The sequence below is a fragment of the Muscardinus avellanarius genome (assembly GCF_963383645.1).
Source record: "Muscardinus avellanarius genome assembly, chromosome: 15".
Lineage (NCBI taxonomy): Eukaryota > Metazoa > Chordata > Mammalia > Rodentia > Gliridae > Muscardinus > Muscardinus avellanarius.
In genome coordinates this window covers 79,158,337-79,175,431 of record NC_137801.1, presented here as the reverse complement: position 1 = coordinate 79,175,431, position 17,095 = coordinate 79,158,337, and the positions used below count along the sequence as shown (strand labels likewise).

The 17,095-nt window shown below is 43.6% G+C and overlaps 1 protein-coding gene across 2 annotated transcripts in view; it reads left to right on the top strand.

Moving 5' to 3' along the window:
- GCC2 (GRIP and coiled-coil domain containing 2) overlaps positions 1–7,409 on the top strand; it is a gene marked incomplete at its 3' end in the record, with an annotated part of 43,026 nt that extends 35,617 nt beyond the window's left edge. For both annotated transcript variants that reach the window (XM_080711639.1, XM_080711638.1), the window contains exons 21-22: positions 360–561; positions 7,339–7,409. In XM_080711639.1, the coding sequence (XP_080567765.1) occupies positions 360–561; positions 7,339–7,409 (273 nt within the window). The remainder of the gene's footprint in view (positions 1–359; positions 562–7,338) is intronic.
- Positions 7,410–17,095: the final 9,686 nt, after the last annotated feature.

Sequence of the window (17,095 nt, the reverse complement as noted above, 5' to 3'; positions counted from 1 at the left end):
GCCAGCCTGTGGCCGCAGCTGCTCACTTTGCAGACCTCGCACAGTGCCCAGTTTCCGGCCCCCACTCCCACGTCGCCCTTCGCCTCCAAGGCAGGAGCTCGCCCGTATTTGCGCAGGATGCAGTCTCTCCTGTCGGCGGCACTTGGAAAGCTGCGGGAAGGAGTCACTCCCGTTGATCTGCCTCCCATCTTCTTGTGATTTCTTCATACTGCTCCTTTTTTCTTTTCTCCTCTCCTAGCCCCTTTTTGTCTTTGGGGGAAGTGGCGTTCAGAGAGAAGAAACGGTAACACACGTGTTCAGTCTGCCATGTGTAACCAGAAACTCCTAAGCCCTCATTTAACTCATTTCTCTAACACCAGCTTCTCAAAAGTGAAATAAGAAGATTGGAAAGAAATCAAGAGCGAGAGAAGTCTGTTGCTAACCTGGAATACTTGAAGAATGTCTTGCTACAGTTCATTTTCCTGAAACCGGGTAGTGAAAGAGAGAGGCTTCTTCCTGTCATAGATACCATGTTGCAGCTCAGCCCTGAAGAAAAGGGAAAACTTGCTACCATTGCACAAGGTATGTAAACAGAGCACCAGGGTAACTTAATGCTAACCAGGGGCCTTGTGGTTAAGGCTTCCTGTGTGTGACTAGTCTTTTTTATGATTCTATGACTTTTAAAAAGTATAATTTTTAAATTTTGTTCCCTTGGATTGGTTCTCTCAAGTATGTATCCTGTAATTAGAGTTGAATTTTGACTTTTTAACATTTGGTGGCAGATATAGAACATTTATATCATTTTATATTCAGAATAATGCTTAATGTGATTTTCTCACGCTTCAGATTTGGATTTATATTCTAGTGTTGAGTTCATGTGGTTTTGTATACCACATTTTTTTAAACATACACGGACTGGTTTCTCTCCTACTTCATCCCTTTCCCTCCTCCATACTATCTGGAGACGGCACATCATGTAGGTCAGCATGTGGTTGGGCTAACCAGTACTCCATTTTCAAGATGAATGCAGTTTAAAGCTGTCCTGTACTGGAGTTTAAATTTTTTTAAGTCAGATGGATGTGGTGGCTCACGCTTTAATCCCAGTACTTGAGGATGAAGCTGAGACAGGAGGATCTCAGGTTCACAACTACTTATGCTCTCTACAATTTAGTGAGACCCTGGTTCAAAAATAAAGAATAAAAAATAGGGTTGGGGTATAACTTGGAGGTAGAATATCTCTGGGTTCAATCCCTAGTACCACACACACAAAAAGAAAAAAATTATAAAATAAAGTTTAAAAGTGTGCGGTCATAGGCCAGGCATGTAATCCCAGCATTCGCGATGCGGAGACCGGAGGATTGCAGTTCACATACAGCCTCAGCCACTTAGCGAGGCACTTCACAATTCAGTGAAACCCTGTTTCAAAAATAAAAGAAATAAAAGAAATAGGGCTAGAGGTGGAGCTCGGAGGTACAATGCCCCTGGGTTCCATCTCCGGTACTGAAAAAAAAAAGTGGTCATAAATGCTTCGGATGCACAAATGCTGCTGTATATATTAGAGGCGCCTACACACAGCTGCTGTAGTTATCTGATTTCACCCAGCCAAAGGACAACTTCCTAGGTGGAAGGTATGAGAGTTAAGAAGGATAATACGTAGATAATACAGACAGGGGCCTTCGGTCTGACCGCCCAGCAGCAATGTCGTCACATACAGAGAATAAGTGACATTTGCAGCTACGGGGTGTGCCGGGAGACAGTCTGAGATCCACTGTTCTGGCCCCATGGAGGACAGGACCATCAGAGCAAACCATGCTTACCTAGTGCCTCCTCCTTCAAAGCAGTGTGTATGATGTAAAGTTGATGAAAGTTGATGACAGGATTTTTTATTTGGGTTGTTACTGATTTATGGATAGTGAAATTAATTTGGTGGATCACACCCAGAATGTTTTTTAAAAATGAAAAGAAGTCAGACATCAGAATACATGAATCTAGTGAGGGAAGAATTGCTTCTTGGTCAAGCACAGTGGAATACACCTATAATCCCAACTCTTCAGGAGGCTGAAGCAGGAGGGTCGCAAGTTGAAGGCCAGCCTGGGCAATGTAAGACCCTGTCTCAAAATAATTTTTTAAAGGGCTGGAGATGTAGCCCGTTGTAGAGCAACTTCCCTAGGTTGTAAGTTCGTTCAATCCCATTTGTCAGTGGGGGGATTGTTTCTTGAAACTATCAGTTCTTGGTGTAAAATTTAGCTATTCTCACTGTGAGGGCAGAAAATACTTGAAAAACATTAGCTCAGGAAGTAAGATCGGTTACCCAACTCTGAACACAACATCAAACACCTTGTGATAAATACCCATTAGGGACCTGACTTAAACCCCAAGCAGTTGTTGTGAGCTGCTCAGAGCACCTGTCACATCTCTGTCACTAAGTCTACGTCGAATGCAGCAGTGGTCCCAAACAAGCAGCACCATGGAGCACCGCCGCTCTGTGTGCACCACCCCTGTTACTAACTCACCTGGCTCCCTCAAGGGTAGAGCTCAGCACAACTCGTTTCTGAGTGAGGTAGAACTTAGGAACGCTGCTTTGCTCCCCAAATAAGTTAGCAGCACAGTACCTCTCTGCAAAATTGGGGCCTCACTTTTGCTGCTCCAGCAAGAGCTTAGAGTTGCTCCTCTACATTTTCCTTACTCCTCAACTCAGTCACAATTTGCAGAACTCTATATAGTTACTTAGTACACCAAGGTCTATACTCTAGAAGTAAATGAAGAAGGACACAGCCAACAGTACAACAGGAAATCAGGTCAAGATTATCTCCGGGCCTTTTTGATGACCTCCAGACCATCAGAAGAGCATGCCCACTCACCCACTGTACATGCCTGATTTGATTTGCAGAGGATGTAAAACCTTATCAGCGCAGCTCTTCTCCAGTCTTTTTTACTGAAGAAGAGCAGTGGCTGCCAGGAACACTGAGCAGGGCAGTGTCCTGCCAGAACTGAGCAAGCACAGCTGAATCTTTATTGTATCACGAGACCTAGTATATGTTGTTCATTCCAGCTGAACATACTGCCATCTGCATTTCGATTTATGGAAATGTTCCCATTTTCTGACTGATTATTCTTTGGAGCAAGTCTGCCTCACTCAGAACACATAACCAGTGCTCAGAATCTCCCCCTTCAGCTTCCATGAGACAGATTTCTACAGAGCTATTGCCCTCGTTATTCCCACTTCCAAAAATCCACACCTTTGTACAACCCATCTTGATGACCTGTAGGCCGACCAGCAGTACAGCAAGAGTGCTAGGTCACAAGACTTCTGTCTTCCTCGGAGGCTCTGCCTTCTCTGCTGGGACACTTTGATGAAGCAAACTGCCATACTGGTGAGGCCCTTGCGGCAAGGAACTGAAGCCATCAGTGGCAGCCGTAAGCAGCAGGATTCTGCCAACTACTGTAAGCGTTGAGGATCAGATCTTCCAGTTCAGTGAGAGCCTCGCCTCGCCAGCATCTTATGCAACCCTGTGAGAGACCCTGGAACAAAATCATCCCTGATCTCAACAGATGTCTGTTGTTTTGAACAACTACATTTGTGATGATTCATTGTACAACAGTTCATAAAATATACAGCTCAGATAAAGAGACTGCAAACAGAAAAGAAATGGAAATGACTTAAGCCATAGAAAGAGTTCTTTCATTTAAAATGTTGAAAATGATTCTCTGCATGAGATCCAGCTGTGGTGCATGTATATGTATGTAAACACAAAAAGGGCCTGGAAGGGTGCTCAAGAAACGTAATCACGACTATTTCCAGGGAGCAAAGGGTAGAGAAAAGGACATGTCCTGAAAGACAGTGTCCACTATTTTTAAGGTTGTCACATGAGGTATTTTAATGCCCAAATTATAATAAAAAGAGAAAAAAGTGAGGGAACCCCTTTCTGAATTTTTCTTGGAAACCTAGAATTTTTCTGAATGCTAGGCTGGCAGCTGTGCTGATCATAAAAAGATAAGAATACCTGGAATCCCTGTACAGTATGAGATGATACGACCACCTTGGGGAAGTTTGGCAGCTTTTATATAGAGTTCAGTTTATACACCATATATATGGACATATGCAGAAAACCACACACTGCCAGGGAGTAGAGGGACTGACTGTGAGACCTGGGAAAGCTTTGGACAGGTGGGGGTGTTCCACACCCTGGGAAGCGGTTTAAGACCGTACTAGTCGATACTCAGTACTGTGTACCAGGAAGCAAGATTTTTTTTTTTTTTTTTTTTTTTTTCGGGTCTGGGGATGGAACCCAGGGGAATTCAACCTCTGAGCTACACCCCCTGCCCTTTTTTTTTTTTTTTTTTTTGAAACCAGGTCTCACTGAGTTGCAGAGGCCCTCACTAAGTAACTGAGGCTGTCCGTGAACCGCAATCCTCCAGTCTCAGCCTCCCGAATGCTGGGATTACAAGCGTGCACCACCACGCCCGGCTGGAAGCAAGAATTTTTCCATAAGTAAATTGCACCTCAGTAAGCCTTTTTTTGTTGTTGTTGTTTTGTTTTATTATTGTTGTTGTTTTGTGGGATTGTACCCCCAGCCCTATTTTTTAATTCTTTGTTTTGAGACAGGGTTTCACTAAGTTGCAGACGACCTCACTAAGTAAGTAGTTGAGGGTAGCCACAAACCTGCAGTCTTCCTGTTTCAGACTCCCAAGTACTAGGATTAAAAGCATACCTGCCATGCCCAGTTTGGTAAACCTGATATATATATATATATATATATATATATATATATATATATATATATATATATATATATATATATATATATATATTTGGGGGGGTGGTACTGGGATTCCTGGAAGCCCTTCTACCTCTGGGCTACACTCCCAGACCTATTTTCTGTATTTTTGAAACAGGGTCTCTTAAGCCAGCGTGGCTGGCCTCGATCCTCCTGCCTCTGCCTCCCAAGCGCAGGGATTACAAACGTGCGCCACCACGCCCGGCCTTAAACCTGATTTTTAAATGATTAAAACGTTGGGTTTTTCTTTGGGGGGGAAGAGTTATTTAGTTTTGTGGTTTACCATAATTCTGTTGGTTTAAGACTCCAGATTAAATTAGATAAAGGCTTCTACTTAAAAGAATGTAAAGAAATTCCTTGTCAATACTGCTTGGTTGGTAGGAAGTGTATTTTGGTATTTTCTGATGGAGGAAGGCAAATGCTGAATACTCAGCAGCACACGCTGGTTCCTAACATCAGCGTGTGGTGCGGAAGGTGTTCAGAATAGTGGAGGTGCTCCTTATGTGGTGGTAACGTGTGTAGAGAATCGTTTTCGTGTAATTTTGGACACTGCACAGTGTTTACCTCAGGGAAGAGGAAAAGTAAGAGGACAGAACCAGGAAGCCGAGATTTCTAGATTCTTTTTTAACTCAGCTATTCAAGGAGTTAAGTTCAAGATTGCATATCACTGTTTTACAGTTGAACCTTTGGAGCTGGACATGGTGGCACACATCTATAATCCTAGTACTTGGGAAGCTGAAACAAGGGTCACAGTTCCAGGACAGCCTCAGCAACCCTGACCCATTTCAAAATTTTTTTTTCTTTTTTTGGTGGTACTGGGGTTCCTGGAAGCCCTTCTTCCTCCAGGCTACACTCCCAGACCTATTTTTTTTTTTTTTGTACTTTTTTTTACTTGGAAACAGGGTCTCTTAAGCCAGTGTGGCTGACTTCGAACCTGCGCAGTCCTCCTGTCTCCACCTCCCAAGTGCGGGGATTACAAGCATGTGCCACCACCCCCAGCCATTTCAAATTTTTAAAAGAGGATGGGGTATGTGTGGCTCAGAGCTAGAATTCCCCTGTGTCGATCCCCAATAGCAAACAAAAATGTTTACTAAACTGAAATGTGAAGCATAAAACTAGCATTAGTTCATGATAACCAGACTATAGAACCAGCCTAGGTGTCCATCAACAGACAAATGGATCACAAGACTATGGCATATACACACAGTGGAATTCTACTCAGCCATAAAAAAACACAGTCATGCCATTTGCAGGAAAATGGATGGAACTCAAGAATATTACGCTTAGTCAAATTAGCAGCTCACAAAAAGTGAAGAACCATACGTTTTCAGTCATATGTGGAAGCTAGCAAGAAACTGGGAAATGAAGAAAACCTCACATAAACAAGGGGACACTGGTGGGACAGGGCGCAGAGAGGAAGGTGGAGATGTGGAGAAAGGAGAGATCTGATGATGGAGCTATGCAAGTCTCTGTTCATACACGAAGTGCTTGGTATCGCTGTGAAGACTGACTGGGGAAGGCGGAGTGAGAGACCTGGAGGTAACCGTGAGCGCTGCGCGTGCGTGTATGTGTCACAAAGGACCTCACCGTGATGGCTGATGACAGTGCACCAACTTAAAAAAACAGCATTAAATTAGCCCGAGATAGCTAATACCGTATGTATTCTACCTCCAAGCTGTACCTCCAACCCTTTTGGGGTTTTTTTTTGGGGGGGGTGTAGACTAGGTTTTTATTGTCTTTATAAAAAGCAAACCAAAAATGAAATGAAAAACCATCAAAATCTCTCCAGTTTAAAATACCTCAGATTTAATTCTAGTTCATAAAAGCTTCATCGTATGTCTGGAGAACCCTAGAGCAACTGTCCTCTGTATTATCACTTCATTTGAACCTTGGAAATGACACATGTCACTTTTGTTTGCATTTCTTTTGGAAATCAATTCAAATTAATATACCTAGTATCAAAATGTCCTGTATGTACCATCTTTACTCATTACTGAAGCTGTTGTGTAAAAGTATGAATGTAGCATGGTTAACCTGGACACTCATTGTTGGGATGGGGAGAGGGGCAGTGGGGGGGCACTAAGCACAGTCTGAATGTATGCCATTTTCAAAATGATCCACATAATAATAAAAATAATAACATAAAAAGTAACACAACTAGCAAATGTCATAGTTAAAATTTAAACTGGATAGATTGCCACTCTATTCTTGACTTAAACTTTAGGCTCTACTACTCCGTCATATTTAAGGCAGCCTTTCTTTGGTTATGTGTGTTTTGTTTTTTATTTTGAAGCAGGGTTTTGCTAAGTTTCTGAGGATCTAGCTAAGTTGCTGAGGCTGGCCTGGAACCTGTGATGCTTCTGTCTCAGCTTCTCAAGTACCAGGATTACAGGCGTGCACCGCCATGCCTGGCCAAATCATATTCTTAAGAAAGAGAAATTTAGAATAACAACTAATGTGTCTTTAGATGACATATATCCAGTGAAAAAGATACTATTTGCTTAACTTGCAGAATGATTCCAATAGATTTCACAATGAGAAAATGTAATACTTTTTTTTTTTTTTTTTTAACCTTCCAAAGGAGAGGAAGAAAATGCTTCCCGTTCTTCCGGATGGGCATCCTATCTGCATAGTTGGTCTGGACTCCGATAGATGGATGGAAAGAAAATTCTTGTTTAAACAAACAGAATCCATTTGGGGGAAAATGGTTCACATATTTTACTGTCATTCTTCTGTTAAAAGTGTATATAGGTTCACATCCTCTCTTTGTACATATGTATAACAGATGTATTTAAAGTGTCTTGGCTTGTAGTAAAAGTACAATAGCTGGAAGTGTTGGTACCTGTCCACATCCCTGCAATTCGGCCCCACAGACACCACAGCCACAGTCCCAGCGACTCCCCAAGGCCTGGATGAAGGGGGGAGAAGGAACCCCAACATCTAGGTGTTCACTCCCTCTGAAGCCTCGCGACCCCCCACTTCCAGGCAGTACTGTGAAGTTTAAGTCTTGGTACTGTGCCAACTGGAATTTATTTCAAAGCTATTTGTTGCAAGATTAGACTTGCACATAAATTGTCATTAATAATAAATTGCCGAGAACATTTGGTAATTAAAACACAAAGGAAAATGCTTTATTGGTGAAGTTGACTTACAGTTATTAAAGGATTATGAAATTAAGTATTCTGCTGTTAATTATGAGGTTAAGTTACATTGAAATTTAGTTATACGCTTTAAAATTAACTTACTGTTTTTCCCTGTAAACAATCACAAAATTTGTGGTATTGTCGGCAGCCCCAGTACTGGCTGGTATGTCACTGACCATGCAGCCGTGGGACCTGCACGGTTTCGTGGTGACTCTCCAGACTCTTGTTATGGTCCCACCTCTTACAAGCCATGAGTCTGTTTTGAGAATTCTCTCCTTCTCAGAACAGTGGCTGTATTACTTGGCATCAAATCTAAACATGACACTGGTGCTCCTGGTGTTTGGCAAACGGTGCGGGTCCCCGAGCGTTGCCATCAGAGGGGTTGTAGAAAGATACCTGATATCTCAGCGCTACGTCTTCACAGTTCTGGGGAATAACCCTAGATGTTGGTGTTACTTGCCTTTGATGCCTCTGAATATATTTTATTGACTAGATCAAAATTGTGTTCTTAAAATTGAGAATTCTATTTTTAATATTTATTTGTTAATAAATCACCACACAGTATGCTCTCAGAAGTTCGTAAGCCTTGTGATTTATACTCTAATTTGAGAGCCAACTTAGGACTTCAGTTGGGAACACTGGTTTCCAACTTCACTTAACTGAAGTTTGCTGCTGACAGGTTGAGTTTGTTCTTTAAAAATATCTTATTCTGTTCTTCCTCCTGTCTTAGAAGAACAGACCTAACTAGTGAATGTATTAATGAAAATGCATCTATTTCAGAGCTGAGTCTAAAGTTTAGTTTTTTACTTTATGAAACTGTGAATATGGATATGGCAGCAGCATACTATGTAACTGTAATAATATTTAAATAAATTCCATTTTCTCTCTGAGCCTATTCCTTTTGAAGTCTATATAAACTTGTTCTAAAATATAATCTATATTTACGAATGTGATAACAAAAATTCCTTTTTGCATGATAAAAAGTTACTTTGACTACAAAAGGCATATTTCATGACTTCAGCAATGAGATGTAATGATTATTTTAACATTTCTATTAAATATGTTTAACTGTCTTATTATATTTTCTTGTCTACTCTTTTCCTGTTGGGCACTGTCTCTTTGGGGTCTTCAGTTGGCTTATGAATTTGAATTGCAAGCTCCTTCACTACTGTCCTTATAGAGTTGGAGCCTATGGGGCATTTAAGAGAATGCAGACTGAGCCACCTGCAGTGGTGTGCATTTGTTCCCCCTAATTATGTGGGAGGCCAAAGCAGGAGCCCAGGAGTTAGAGGCCGGTCTATGGAGACCATCCACCCCTACTCGGTCTCTTAAAAAAAAAAATGTAGACAGCCGAGACAGGAGGATCGCGGTTTGTGGACAGCCTCAGCTACTTAGTGAGGCCCTCCACAACTCAGTGAGACCCTGTTTCAAAAATAAAAAGACTAAAAAATAGGGCTGAGGGTGTAGCTCAGAGGTAGAATGTCCCTGGGTTCCATCCCCTGTACCGCAAATAAAAAGGCGGGGCCAGGGATGGAGAGATAGAATGCTCCTAAGTTCAATCCCCAGTACCAAAAAATAAATAAACTTAAACCTTTCAAAGTTCTACTGTGCACCTCTCCCAGATCACAGCCCCTGAAGGCTCCCACACGTAACTAGTTTCCTGAACTTAGTACTGACCATCCCTGTGCATTAGTATGCATTGTTAACTTTTATTACATTTGAACTGTCTCTGTTTTCTTGTGACTTGCTTCCTAACGCAACAAACATTATGTTATTGGTTCTCATTGATACATGCAGCCATAATTCACTTCCCTGCTCTGTAATATTCCATTTTGTGGAGGTGTCACAATTTATTCCATCTATCGGTCATTTGTGTTGTTCTTTTTTCTTCTTACAAGTGATGTTGCCATGAATGCTACCCTACACGTTTCATGGCACTTACATACAAGAGTTTAGCGTCTAAAGGAGTAGAAATGCTCCAGCAAAGGCTTTGTGCGTAATTCTACTGAATGCCAAGTGGGTTGGTGGTGTCAGTGTGGTTTTTGATGACAGTATTTAAGAGTCCCTGTTGTTCCACGTTCCCATCAACTGATTTCAGGTTTTTTATTTAGGGCAGTCTGATGGGTAGACTCTCGGAGTGGCTTTAATTTAATGTTTAAATTGTGTTCCTCCTAATTACTAATGAGGTTGAGTCCCTTTTCCTATGTTATTAGCCATTTTTGTTTCCTGTTCTATGAAATTCCAGTTCACACATTCTGTAGACTATTTCTGTATTGTCTCTTTAAATTGATTCGTGTGAACTGCTTTCCTGAGAAACAACCGTAAACGCAAGGTTTCACACTGGACCTCTTTTTCCATTGATCTCTGCATCCATATGTAACCAGTACGGCACTCCTGATTACTGCAGGCTGTGCAGTAGGATTTGAATTTGGGAGCACAAGTCCTCTTGATTCTCCCTTTTCAAGGTAGCTTTGACTCCTGCGTAGTTTGGAAAAATGGATATAGGGGGACTCAGGGGCTAAATTCTCACCCAACGTAAAAGGAAATAAGTTGAAAAGATGTAGTTATTTTTGTTTGCTTGTTTGGAGAAGGTTGGGGTTTTTTGTTTTTGGTTTTGTTTGTCTTTTGCAGTATGGGATGGAACCCAGGGCATTCTACCTCTGAGCTACAAGCCCAGCTCTATTTTTTTATTCTTTGTTTTGAAACAGGGTCTCACTAAGTAGATGAGGCTGGTCACAAACCTGTGATCCACCTGTCTCAGCCTCCCAAGTACTGGGATTACAAGCATGTGCCACCATACCCACCTTAAGATGTAGTTTTAAAATTCACAGCAGATAATTTAGATACATGAAGGTTAAAACCAGAAGAGTTCAAAGTACCTGCATCTGTGAAGAGAACCTGCAGTCACAAAAATGGGGCAAGGAACTCAATGTTATCTCTTTATAATCTTTGAGGTTAAAAGTTATTGATATAATTTATTTAATAATCAGGAATCTAAAGATGCTGCTCAAACACAAGTTATGAACAGAATGGTGTCTCCTCTCCCAAAATTTATATGTTGACACTCTAACCCCCAGTGTGGTTGACTAGATTTGGAGACAGGGCCTTGTATGGATACAGTTTGACGTGACCGCAGCCACTGTGAGTGTGTGTCACCACCGTGTTTGCCACAGTGAAACTCTGGGGTCTGTTTTTCCTGCATGGTTTTCTAACAAACTATAAACAGGCAAAATCATTAAAGTGGTTAAAGTAGAAGTTTACAACCAGATACTGGTGCCAGGAATATGCCTGCCAGTCTTTGATAATAGCTCAGAATAAGCCAGGTGCTCTCCAGCTAATGTGAAGTCAATGTTGCCCTAACTCATATATATACACCCTGCCTTCTGGCCCAAATTGCGGGAATTTACTTGGTCCCGCTGCTGGCCGGAACTTATTCTGTCAATAAGTCCCCCAATAAATTGCACTCTGAGCCAGAAGTGGTGGTGCACACGTCTAACCTCAGGACTTAAGAGGCTAAGCCAGGAGGATCATGTGTTCAAAGCCAGCCTCAGCAACATATCAAGACCCTGTTTCAAAACAAAATAACAGCCAGGCGTGGTGGCGCACGCTTGTAATCCCCGCACTTGGGAGGCAGAGACAGGAGGATCGCGCAGGTTCGAAGCCAGCCGCACACGCTGGCTTAGGAGACCCTGTTTCCAAATAGAAATATAAAAAAAGGTCTGGGAGTAGCCCAGAGGTAGAAGGGCTTCCAGCAACCCCAGTACCACCTAATAATAATAATAATAATAATAATAATAATAATAATAATAAGTAGTAGTAGTAGTAGTAGTAGTAGTAGTAGTAGTAGTAGTAGTTATGGTGTAGCTCAGAGGTAGAAAGCTCCTGGGTTCAATCCCCAATATTTAAAAAAATGCACTCTGAAAGCTCAAAGCTGTTTGCCTGTCTTTGGTCTCACGGTGCATTAGGTCCAGTTCTTATACATTGAAACCAGGTTGTCCCAGAATAATTGGCGAGACAGCCAGGGGATGGGCAAGTGGGAGGAAGCGACCGCAGGGCAAGCTTCCCGCCTCGGCCCTCTGACTCGTCTGGGGAGGGCGGCCTATATCAAATTCTTGCCACCTTGGACTCTCATTTCTGCACCTAACTACCCTGGGATGGCTGGCCTTTCCTTATGTGATAAGGTCTGCTTTCTTAGCCCTGTTTTGTGGTATGGCGACGCCCCAAGAGCCCCAGGTTTGAAGTGGCTGCTTGCTGAAGGTCACTTAGCCCATTGCAGGAGGGAGGGCAGTCTTGACACTAGTGAGATGGCTATTGCTGTGGGAAGTTCCACTGGCCATTGATGCCCAGCTGACTGTGGACAAGGAAGAGAAGAAATGAGAAGGGCTACAACCTGAGAGATGTGTGTCTCCCCCCCCCCCTTAGTCTCTAAACTGGCTCAGTTAGGGGAAAACCAGGGTGCCAATTTCAAAACCTTCGCCTGCATTTTGGTGGGCCTGGGGACAAAGAACTGGAATAAGAAAGAGATGCAAACTAGGATCTCCCTATCAGAGTAGGATGCAGAGGATCGGAATCCCTGGGAAAAGTGGGGTGAGGAAGAACCTGCGACTGAAGTGACAGGACAGAAACCCCCCGTCCCACCTATGAACCTTGCTCTTTGCTTGACGATTTTATTGCAAAGACACAGCTTATGCAGATGCAGGAAGGGGGGTCCTCCCATTCAAAAACTATGTTCAGGACTCTTCTGTTGCAGAATCAATAACATTGGGAAAACAACACCCCCCTCCCGTGAGTCTGCGTATCTGGGTGATGAGATGCTGGGATGTGGGAGGCAATAGCAATTCTCTAGCAGGAAATGAAGCTCAGAAAATGAGTCCTATTACCACTCATGGAGCCCACATAATGTCTGCCAGATCCAAGGAAATTGTTCCATTACAGATTCAATTGTCTTGGGCTTGATAGAGAAAGTCAGGGTCAAATGGAGCAGATCTGCCAGAGTAGCGTCCCCATGGAAAAGCACCAAGGAAGCCCAGGGGGTTCTGCAGCAGCTGGACATGCAATAGGCCACTTATCCCCCATGTTTCAAGACCTGATAAAGCCATTCTCATGGCCAAAATGAAAATAAACAGTTACTAAATGTTCCTTTTCTTTCCCTCCTCAGTCTATTTGTTGGCAAGACAATTGTGAAGTGGATGACGAGGCTCTTGCTTATGTGAAAGAGACAATGACTGGGACTGCTTGTGACCTGTCAGCCTAATAGGGAAAAAAGGACAAATGAAAATGGGAGGGAAATGAACTAGGGGGCAATTAAAGATAACCAAGTAGGGAGTAGTGATGCACACTACTTGAGAGGCTGAGATAGGAGAATTGCAGGTTCAAGGCCAGCCTCAACAACTTAGCAAGACGCTGTTTCAAAATAAAACTGGCTAGAGGTGCAGACTACAAGTAGAATGTCCCTGGGTTCAATCCCCAGTGTCAAAAATAATGATGATGATGATGATGATGATGATGATGATAACAAGAAGAAAGAGAAGATGACAACGATGATGGAGAAGGAGATGATGATGACCATGATGGAGGAGGAGAAGAAGAAGGAGGAGGAGGAGAAAGAGGAGGAGGAGAAGAAGAAGAGGAGGAGAAAGAGGAGGAGAGGATGGAGAAAGGAAAAGGAGAAGAAGGAGGAGGAGGAGGAGGAGAAAGAAGGAGAAAAAGAAGAAGAAGAAGAAGAAGAAGAAGAAGAAGAAGAAGAAGAAGAAGAAGAAGAAGAAGAAGAAGTAGTAGTAGTAGTAGTAGTAGTAGTAGTAGTAGTAGTAAGAGGAGGAAAAGAAGAGGAAGAAGAAGAAGAACCCAGTGTGATCTTGTTCACTTTATAGAAGGAACTTAAGCCCAAACATCAGTTTCACGCTCTCCCTTTTACCTATGTGTTAGCATTTTGGAGGCTGCTGTGAGTTCTTTTCCTCAGCCCAGGTGGGTATCGTGGGCTGGGAAATAAAGAGCCAGGACAAGCAGTTGGAATTCAGTGCAGGGCCAGAAATGATTTATTATAAAAGCAAGAGTAACAGTTCCGTATCTCAAAGGAATGGGGGGGAAGGAGCATCAGGCCTCCAAGAGAACAAACTGGAGCAGAGTGCTAAGCCCCCCTGGATCACCTGGATCTGAAGTAGAGCTCGTCCTATCTGGTCCTTATCTGGGTTGCTAAGTTCCCAGGCCAACAGCCTGCGCTTTGTCAGCATCTACATGAGAGAATAACTTTTTTTTCCCCAGCTCTTCCCAGGCCTGTGGCCTTCTAAGTTTTGAGGTTTGTAACCTTCTTAATTTTGGCCTTCATCTTATCTTCATTGCCATGCCGACCCAGCAGGCTGGAGCCAGAAGGAGCCCAAACAGCAGGCTGAGAAGAGTAGGAAGCAGACTGTTTTAACCTTTTAAATGCCTGCTCTGTTGTATGAAATTATCTATAACCAGATCATATGGAGAAAGGTTGGGAGGTTTTGTTGTTGCCTTTTTTTTCTGCACTGAGGATGGAACCCAGGGGCATTCTACTCCTGAGCTACACCCCAGCCCTATTTTTATTCTTTATATTGAAACAGGATCTCACTGATTTGCAAAGGCCGTCTAAGTAACTGAGGCTGCCCGCAAACCTCAATCCTGTCTCAGCCTCCCACATGCTGGAATTACAAGCCTGTGCCACCATGCCTGGCTAAGCTGGGAGTTTCTGAAATGCAGGATGGGTTTCCTGCACCCCCCCCATGATTAGAGGTAGTGTCAAGGTCATCCCAGAGTGGGGACCAGAGGGATCACCAGAGAAAGACCTCACGTGGAACTATTTCTTGTCTTTCAAGAAGAAATAAAAGACCACCACTCGGCTACATATAAAGTGCTTTTTGTACACTGATCCATAGCAACCTAGAACATTCTCTGGGGCCATGAGAAGTTATCATCTAGGAATTGAGAGGGTATCCTCCCCACTCCATATTTGATACTAGTATCCCAAGTCCCTGAGAACATGCTGGGGATGGATATTCTACTAAGAAAGACGTTACAGACCTGGGGGGAGGGGGAGAGGGATGGGATTTCAACTCAAAGTTCAGATAGCAAGACAGTCCCAACACAGAAAGCAAACTAGGACTCTGTTAGCCTTCCTGCCCTGAGAAAGCGGTAAATACCAGGAAATACGAGCTGCTGGGTGGACATACCAGGAGACCATAAAAGAGTTAAGAGTAGGGATTTTACCACCTGTCCACAGGGCCTTCCGTAGCCCTGTCTGGACAGTAAGGAAAAGCCAGAGGAGACTAGAAAACGATCATCAGCTCTACAAGGTTAAATAAGGTCATGCCTCCTATTTACACGGTGGTGTGTAGCCTTATTTTCCCAGGTACTAGGGGAAATCCCATCCTCCCTCGGCTCTGTGGTTGCTCTCCTGGGCCCAGAGAGCACCTTTTTCATCATTCCTTTACAACCAAACTTGCAAGCCCAGTTCACCTTCACTTGGGAGGGAAAGCAGTGGGCACTCTACTGCCTCAGGGATGTCCGCACAGTTCTGCTATCTGTCATAGCATGGTGGCTTGGAACTAACTCTGTTCTCATATCCTACTGAGATTATATGGTTTTGTGCTATCAGTGACACCATGCTATCTGGGAAGCATTGTACAGGACAGGACATAGCAGAATGGCTATGCTCTTATCCATGCATGAGGGGGTGTGCTGTCAACCCCAAAAGATGGAAGACCTTGGACCATCTGTGAAGCCCCTAAGGGTGATCTGGTTGGGTAAGATCCATTTGGTTCCAGGAATGATGCGAGATCAAGGACAAAGCTTTCCCTTCTCCTGTGCAGTGAAAGATGTGCGGTCTTCTGCGGGCCTTCGGGGCTACTGGCCGTCTCTCATCGCTCATGTAACTCTAGGCTATTCCCACTCTATCTGCTGATTAAGAAGGGAGTGGGCACGGTGACACACACTTGTAATCCCAGTACTTGGGACGCTGAGCCAGGAGGTTCACAGGTTTAAAGCGAGCCTTGGGAATTTAGCAAGACTCTCAGAAACTTAGCAACACCCTGTTTCAAATTTCAAAAAGAAATTTTTTAAAAGGGCTGAAGGTGTAGCTCAGAGGGAAAATGCCCCTGTGTGTTCAATCCCCAGTAGCCTCCCCCCTCCCAAGAAAAAGAACAAGAAAGAGGAAGAGGAGGAAGAGGAGCAGGAGGAGCAGGAGGGGGAGGAGGAGAAGGAAGAGGAGGAAGCCAGCACAAAACATTTGAAAGAGCAGAGACTCTGACATGCTGGGACAACTCAGACCAGGCTCTGGGCACCCATCTACCAAAGTAATTAGATGCAATTCAATTGGGCTCTCTGGCAAGATTGACAAGACAAAGGATTTTTATCACCACTCTAGAAGGGAACTGAGTGAAATACACACCTGTAGAACAGCAGCACCTACCAGTGTACACTATTCTACTATGGGTAGAAACATTGACCAAGTCTTTGGTGGTCACAGTGCAAACTGGCCCACCTGTATAGGGTGGCGGGTGGCCTACTTCAGCAGCCTCAATCCTCTACCACGCAGACCCTTACTGCTCCTGGTCTGTGGATGGTATCCAGCCTGGTTACAGATAAACCACCTCACTACGCCAGGTGGCCAACCCGTGCCTAGGGTCTTACAAGTGCAGGAATAGGCAATCCACATTAGAAAATGCTTGGTGTACAGATGGGTCCAGCAGGAGGAGCCCGATTCTCTGGACTGCAGCTACAGCACAACCAACCTTTGATTTCAGGCAGGAAAAAGTCAGAGCAGTGAATGGATAGAGTTATGGATGGTACAGCTGGTAGCAACTCTTGAGCCGTGGCCATGGATGTTTGCCCTGACAAGTGGGCAGTGGACCTGGGCCTTTCTCGTGGATAACACAAAGGCCAAGGGTGCAATGGGGAGCCATGATGTGGCAACATCTGTGGAAACAGTGACCTGAACCAGAGGCACAATTAGCTGTATATAAAATTGCAGGGTGTGGTGACTCATGCTTGTAATTTCAGTACTTGAAAGGCTGAGACTGGAGAGTCCCAAGTTAAAGGTTGGCCTCAGCAACTTAGTGAGGCCCTCTGCAACTTAACAAGACCCTGTTTCAAAAATAAAACAGGATTGGGGGTGTATCTCAGTGGTAGAATGTCCCTGGGTTCAATCCCCAATACTAAGTAATAATAATAATTAAT